Here is a 7,458-nt window from a genome sequence, read left to right as displayed (position 1 = left end):
GAACTACAATTGATCATCTTGGTCTAAGTAAATTTGGAAAGTCAATTCAAGGTCCACGAGAAAGCTCATAACCCTTCCCATTTGGAGTATAAATTTAGCTCACTCACTGGCCTCTGGCTAAAAACAGTCAGATAGAGGAAGCACGTGCGTGGCAAACTGCAGACCCTCCTGCGGTCTGGTCACCAGCGCTTTCTCACGAGAGGTGCGGGGCGGAGAAGCGAATAATCCCATGCAATTGAGGCCATTTCCCAAATAGCCAAGGAAACCTGCCAAAGGCTTTCCCTGACTTGAGAGACAATGCTCTATGACGAACATTATATCCTCTGGATACAAGATGCAAACCATAACTGCTCAGATCAAATGCTACTCTGGAAAGTAAGGTTCCCTTTAACCACCTCCCAAAAGTGGCTACATGGGCAGAGGATGAGATGAATGTTCCCGATTTGGAGTCACGGCTTCGACGGGAGTAAAGCATCATCGGAGAACACATCCCCACCCCACCGGTAACACAAAGCAAAGGAACTGTCAAATCCCTCTAACTAGGATCTCCAGATTTCCTCTAAAGGCTTCTCTAGAAAGCCCATGGTCGCCTTAATCTGCCTTTTTAACAGGGACGCAGGAACAAAAATCCTCTTGTTTGTGAATAAACATCTGAAAGACTATCGTGACAGCTGATCTGGGCGGGGCATCAAAACACAGTGAGGATTGTGGAGGAGGACAATGCAGACCACTCTGGAGCCAGAAACCCTGGCCCCGAGAACTCGAGGCGCTGTGTGTGCGCGCGCACGCGCGCGCCACTGGGCGTTTCTGGAGGCCAGAGGCCCCAGCCGGAACAAACAGCAATTAAGAGGGTCTCTATCACTTCACAGTTTATTACCTGTAGAGAAAGAAATCACTGCCAACAACAGCACTGTGCAGTTTTATTAACCATTCAAGTACAGTAGCATCTGGTAAGATGGGGACAGAATTGGGATTTAAAAGTGAACAGATATTCAGCATCTAACAGTTTGAAAGAAGCCACTACATACTCTTTCCACAAACAGGTTTTCACAGAGCCAATACAGTACTAGCCATTAACCCAGCACGCCAGGCGTGCTGAAGTAGAAAAGATGCAACAAGAAAAATAGCTACATTAGAAAGACTTCAACACTTTAGAAAAAGAGTAAAACACTTTCAGTTTCTCCCCTTTAGCCCCTAAAACAACATCATACGGTCTGGATCTACCTATACAGTCCTACATCGGCTTCTAGAATATTTGTCAGGAGGGCAAAAATAAAATGACACTGGCCAGTACAGTCTTTGGATATTTGGGAAGGGGGAGGGGAGAAAGTCAGTTCTCAGAACAAATTAGTCGGCTTCGGTCTCGTCGGCAGGGTCTTTGGACTCTTTGTTCTTCCGCACCTCTTCAATGTGCTTGTCCTGTGAAGAAACGGCATCCGTCATCAGTCAAATTCAAAAGCCTGCCAAGACGCTCACCCCAAGAGAGTCCCAACAGCAGCAAGCATCAGGGCATAGAGGACATACTAGTGGGAACCACATCGCACACTTAGAGTTCTAAACACGATCTTTGAATTTCCTTGGGTCGTTCGTGGAACCTAACAACTGAGTCTCCTACAACTCTTCCACAGAATATATGATTATTCTGGAAACCACTGAATAGTCCATCTTATTTCATTTTCCTATTCTTTTTTAAAGATTTTATTTTGTAAGTAATCTCTCCATTCAACGTGGGGCCTGAACGAGGACGCCGAGATCAAGAAAATGGCATGCTCCATCGACTGAGACAGCCAGGCGCCCCTCTCTGTCTTATTCTAAAGATACCTCTCATTTAATGTCTCATTTAAGGTGTTAAGCCCTGAAACTGAGGACAGAGACACCAAACACCTTGACCAAGGCAATTCGCTCAAGGCACCTCACTGGGGCAGACTTCGAGCTCTTGGCCCTCTCAAAGCAAGGCCAGGACACCCACCTTCTCCCGCAAGCGCTCCAGTTTGGCGGCCATCTGTGCCTCTCGGTTCTCTTTGTTGGCTTCCATTTTGTGGGTCAGCTTTTCTTCCGCCATTTTGCTGAAGTTGTTGTTCTCCTCGATCGCCTTCTGAAGCACTTCTTTCTCATGCTCCCGCTTCTCAGCAAGCTGCTTCAAGACCTCGGCTTCATGGGACTGGAAAATGTTTAACAGGCTAGACTCTCTGAGGTTTATTTAGCATTAGTGACAATGACAAAAGAAACTGTGAATTGGGAGGATTGAAAGAGACCGAAAATGAAATCTCCTTAAATAATCCCTAAGCCAAGGGCCTGAATTATCAGTCTCAAACTACGGTGAAAACCACGCTCTTTTTTTAGTATTTGTATTTACTTTGGAAAACCGCCCAGGTTTGTTCAGAGGCTTGCACAACTGTTAAGGGAACCCCTGTAAGATTTACTGCTTAACAGGAACAAGTGGACTGGAGTGCCGTGCACAGGGGAAAGGAGCTGTGCTATAAAGAACTGGGCTACTGAACTTCAAAGTCCATGCAAAGAAAATTAGTTTATGAAAAAATGCAACCATATCGATAAAAAGAAAACATGGGGCGCCTGGGTGGCTCAGTCGGTTGGGCGGCTGACTTCGGCTCAGGTCATGATCTCACGATTCATGGGTTCGAGCCCCACGTCAGGCTCTGTGCTGGCAGCTAACTCAGAGCCTGGAGTCTGTTTCAGGTTCTGTCTCCCTCTCTCTCTGACCCTACCCTGCTCATGCTGTCTCTCTCTCTCAGAAATTTAAAAAAAAAAGACAGAGAAAAAGAAAAAGAAAATGCACGAATGATATGGAATTTAAGACTAAGTCCCCAGATTCCCGTTTAAGCCAGAGAGATTTCGGTTTCAAGGAAAAATTTATTAGCTTTTCTCTTTGGAAGCTGCATTCACTTCCGGACCACTGGAGCTCTGTTGCCACAACCTGTCTCCTTCAACTCTGCCAGTCATGGGTAAGTTTGGCCAGTTACTGCATAAAGCACAGGCTAGTGCCGACAGGGCCGGGGTCGAGTCCTTAACAATTTCTTTGTCCAGCCATTGGCTGCATCTCCTCCACAAACTCAAACTCCCTGAACCTCCAGATGAACTCTTAAGTGCACAGACGAACAGGTAGGAGATGACCCACCTGTGGACACGCTGCCACTCTTCCTGGGGAAATGAATCACACAGTGTTGACCACCGGTCAGTGCACGTACACATGACATGTGGCACTGAAATGTCCACGACGCATGTACAGCTTAAACGGGGGCTTATACACGTATGTGTGTGGTCAGATATGTTAAGACTTCAAACTGTATGGTCAGGTGCAGGTTACTGCTTCACCTGCTTGGGCCTACTTTCCCTAATTTTATTTAAGAATTTTTAAAAAAGAATTTTTTTTTCATCAGATAAACTCTACACCCCACATGGGGCTTGAACTCACCACCCCAAAATCAAGAGCCACATGCCGTACTGACTGAGCCAGCTAGGTGCCCCTCAATTTTAAAATTAAAGCCACTCACCTCAATCAGGGTTGTTGGAAGGGAATGAAACGAGAATTTACATATAAAGTTCTTCATTGAAAAGAGTAACATTGAACGAAAGGAAACGCACCAAAATGTTAACAATGGTTATTTCTGGGAAGTGGGAAAATGAATACTTTTAATTTCCTATGCATAAACTTTTGCGATTCCCACTGTTTTCTATAACAAGCAGATTCGTATTTGTTGATTCTTCTGATCTGCTTTTAAAAAGGGATACTTCACAGAATTGCTTAGGTAAGAGAAAAACTGCCCCAGTATCATTTCGCCAGTGGAGCAACGCAATCACGTTACCAGCAATTTAAACTGTTTTTATTGTACAGCTCTCAAAAAGCAAAACAAACAAACAAAAAACCCCAGACACAACACACAAAAACCAAACAGACCTAATTGCCTCCCCCAAAAGAGGAAAAGGAAAAAAAAAATCATCAACTAACAAATCTGTTTTTCAGAGAGAAAGTACAAGAGGCAGGGACTTTGGTTTCAGACAGAGGCTTGGATTCTGGCTCCGATACTCACTAGCTACAAGACATGGGAAAATGACAACATTCCCAAGACCGTTTTCTCATTTCAGTATCTCAGATATCTACCCTTCAGGGTCATTGTATTAAAGAAAAAAAGAAGTAAAGGACTTGGTACATAATAGCAGTTCAGTAAGTGGTGCCTGGTATTTCCTTCTAGCTGCTGGCATATGTAATTTACAGTGTGTAATTACACAGATGTGTAATAATTACATCTAGCTACAGTTGTTTTCCTCCTGTTATGGAAATAAAACTGATCTGCCACATTACATAAATAAATATCCTGTTTTCTGTGAATTGTGATGTTTACCTTGCGTCTTTCTTCTGCCGCTTCTAATTTCTTCTGAATTTCCTCCAGGGAAAGATCCTTCTTCTTTGGAGGGGAAAGGGGGAATTCTGGGACGGATTCTTTTGATCGAGGGCTGAGAATCAGCTCAAAAGCCTGGCCTGAGGCACGCTTCTCCAGTTCTTTCACCTGGATATCTGGATTTGATCATATTTATAATGTATTCAGAAAAATGGGGTTTTCCTATTCTAATAAACTATCTTGTAATTTTCTAAAATGAATCTAATGAATATTTAGGGCTGATGAAGAAGCTTGTGTTTGCAGGCAAGAAATTACGTAAATACCACCTCTCAGAAAACCAAAGCTCAGTATTTTTGGATTAATAAATACCATTCTGAGATATCAGTGTTTGACACTCCCTTTCATAAACAAAAGAAAGACTTGTGCAAAACTCCACAATTTTGCTCTAGACCAAGCCAAATCATTGCATAGTGAAACAATTACAACCTCTCAGTATATTCAAGTGACATTTTTTCTTCTTTATTCTCCGATTTATAAAATGGGGTTTTTTTTGATAACACCAAAACACAACTGCCAAATTAATAGCTTAAGGCCTGAATCCATCTCCTATTATAAAATCCTAAACCCATCACTATTCAGCTTTTCCGAATAGATTACCTACCAGAAGAAGCCATGGTGAACAGAAGATGAGAGACAGGCAGTGTATTCTACACAATCCACTGGCAAGGAAAACCCTGAAAGCAATTTTTAAAAGCATGCAATCAATTTCTTTGCATTTCTAGGTCATTGATCCAAAGGGACCTCAAATCACACCCACATAAATCAGTGTCAGAAAAATCACTACCATGGAACTAAATAAGACATCATTAACTAGAAAATTATAAAAATCTAGAAAATACCGAAACATTGGTAAATTTGAACTAAACAGAACACTGGTTTCAGAAAAATCAAGTCAACTGAGCTTCCCTGTCCAAAAAACATCCCTTGGATTTTAAAATTTGGACAAGGCTAAGTCACAATATATATTTTTCCCCTATACACTCTAAAAATTTTCCCCCCAATCGGCGAGAAGATATTCCAGATTCAACTCAAGAGTGAGACCGGAGCCATCTTAATACTGCCTACAACTCATTGTGCAAATGAAATACCCACCCCTGCTTTGTCTGTGTCTGCCATGGTGGAAAACAAAACGCCCAAGCTAATATTAACCAATAATGTTGAACTCCTATTGTTCTCGGGGCTTAAGCTCCTTATCCGACAGCGGACAAAATTAATCAGTTTTATGAACCTTTAGCTTATAATATTTGCTGCCTTATATCATGAAAAATTCTACACCCCCCCCACGTTGATTTTTTTAAGGTCATTATCCTTGTAGACCCCAGCCTGGCAAGAAGACATAAGATTACAGATTCCAACAGCTGGAAATTAAAATCCGAGGCCACGAAACGGTCTAACACCAGCAGAGCATGAGACGCGGCACCGGACCCAGGATGGGCGTGGCCCCGGTCAAAGCGAGGAAAAGCGGGTGGCCGCCCCCGGCCAATCAGAGCACGCCCTGCGCTCCGGCCCCTGGCCCCGCCCCCTTCCTCCCCGCGCCTTTTCGAATCTCCCCGAACTCACAACACCCCGGAGCCCGCGCGCGTGGGAAGGGGAGGGATGGGCGGGGCTAACGGTCCTATCTGGGTGACTCCGCCCCTGCTGGGCTCTCCCCGCGCGGACGCCCCCCCCAACTCCCGCCAAAAACATCTCGAGGCCACCCCACCCCCGCAGCAGCTCGGCGGGTGGGGCAGGCCCGGGGAACTGGCCGTGGGGTAGCCCCGTCATCTGCCTGCCACCTTCTCCCTTCACTCCCTCCCAACATGCCTCCAGCCTAGCTGTCTGCGCCCCTCGCCGTGAGAACACGATTGCTCTCGTCGGGTGTCAGCCTCCCCGGCTCGGCCCTAGTCACTGGGCGAGGGCGACAGCGGGGAGGGAGTGCGGCCCTAGTCGCCAACAGTCTGGCCCTAAAACCGCTGCTCCCGAGAGGCGCCGCCCCGCCCCTTCAGACAATGAGGACCCCAGTGGGGCCGCGCCTGCAGGGGGAAGGAAGGAGGCAAACGAGGGCCCACGCCCCCTATTGTCTCCTCGACTGCACCCCCGGCTAACGCCCGGGACTTGCCCAGCTGACCGCGCCCCCTCCCCACGATAGCCGCGCCCCCAGGGAGCGGGGACAAAGCCGAGACTCCGCCCGAGCCACACACAAAGCGGACCGACCCCCGCCCGCCAGCCCCTCTTGGGGCCCGCGGCCACGCCCGCCGGCCCTCCAGCAGGGGGCCGCTGCCACGGCCCGGCCCCTCCCGCCGACCCCGAACCTCTCGCTGGCCCCTAGCCTCCCGCCGCCTCCTCCCAAAGCCCCGCACCCACCTGCTCGGTCCGAGCCGCCTGGCCACACTCTGAGCACCAACAGACCCGGGCGCGCACAAAAGCGCCAAACAGCGGCACGTGACCTCCAGACCAGGCTCCCTATTGGCTGAGAGCCTCGGCACGTGCCGACCCCTCCCCCACAGCCCAGTGGCCCCGCCCCTTGGGACCCCCAAGCACCTCGGGAAGTGTAGTCCAGCTGGCCGGGTAGAAGGACAATGCGAGGGGTAGGCTGCGTTTGGGGGTCTCTCCGGTGCGTGCAGGAGGCCGGGGCGGTTGTCTGGCCGCGGAAGAGGGCTGTACTGTGGTCCCCCAGCCTGGGTCCGAACCAGCTCTCCAATCCCTAGGAAAAGGGCGGGGCCGGGCGGGGCGGGGTCCCTCCATACCTCTCAGAGGGTGGCCGCCTGGACTCCGCCTCTGTTGAGCCACGTGCCCCGCATCGCCCCAAGGGCAACACTCGGACAGCGAAGGTCCCCTCCGGTGCCACTCCCGGTGCTGCCACCTAAAACGCCCAAGCCCTTGTTACAGGACAATGCCACTCTCTGCCCTTGTAAGGCCCCCTGCAACCCGGCGTCCTGCTTCAAAACCCGCATGTAACCTGCATTGTGACATCATCATAATCCCGTACCCACTCGGTCCTAAGAGGTCCTGGGCGTGGCCCTTCCTCACTATGTGGGTCCTCGCTACCATGCTCGGGTCC

The 7,458-nt window shown here is 48.5% G+C and overlaps 1 protein-coding gene across 5 annotated transcripts; it reads right to left on the bottom strand.

The window, feature by feature from the left end:
* Positions 1-892: 892 nt before the first annotated feature.
* On the bottom strand, positions 893-7,166 carry STMN1 (stathmin 1). Of its 5 annotated transcripts, none has more exons than XM_039233317.1 (5): positions 7,145-7,166; positions 5,020-5,092; positions 4,362-4,534; positions 1,970-2,161; positions 893-1,419 (listed from the first exon to the last, which is right to left on the bottom strand). In XM_039233317.1, exons 2-5 carry the CDS (start codon positions 5,030-5,032, stop codon positions 1,348-1,350), a joined length of 450 nt encoding a protein of 149 aa, XP_039089248.1. In that variant the 5' UTR covers positions 5,033-5,092; positions 7,145-7,166; the 3' UTR covers positions 893-1,347. The 5 variants fall into 5 exon arrangements, with proteins under 5 accessions (XP_039089248.1, XP_039089230.1, XP_039089220.1 ...); XM_039233299.1 differs by lacking the exon at positions 7,145-7,166 and adding an exon at positions 6,939-7,073; XM_039233289.1 differs by lacking the exon at positions 7,145-7,166 and adding an exon at positions 6,762-6,865.
* Between the last annotated feature and the right edge of the window lie 292 nt (positions 7,167-7,458).

This window comes from Hyaena hyaena, unplaced genomic scaffold, assembly GCF_003009895.1.
Source record: "Hyaena hyaena isolate Hyena2069 unplaced genomic scaffold, ASM300989v1 scaffold_3, whole genome shotgun sequence".
Classification (NCBI taxonomy): domain Eukaryota; kingdom Metazoa; phylum Chordata; class Mammalia; order Carnivora; family Hyaenidae; genus Hyaena; species Hyaena hyaena.
The sequence above is the reverse complement of the archived record's forward strand: the minus strand, read 5'-3'. Positions and strand labels throughout refer to the sequence as shown.

Coding starts and splice junctions, on each gene's coding strand:
- STMN1 (XM_039233317.1), bottom strand. Junction 2,162..4,361: donor CGGCAGAAGAAAGACGCAAG/GTAAACATCACA, acceptor AACATTTTCCAG/TCCCATGAAGCCGAGGTCTT. Junction 1,420..1,969: donor TGGAGCGCTTGCGGGAGAAG/GTGGGTGTCCTG, acceptor GTTTCTTCACAG/GACAAGCACATTGAAGAGGT.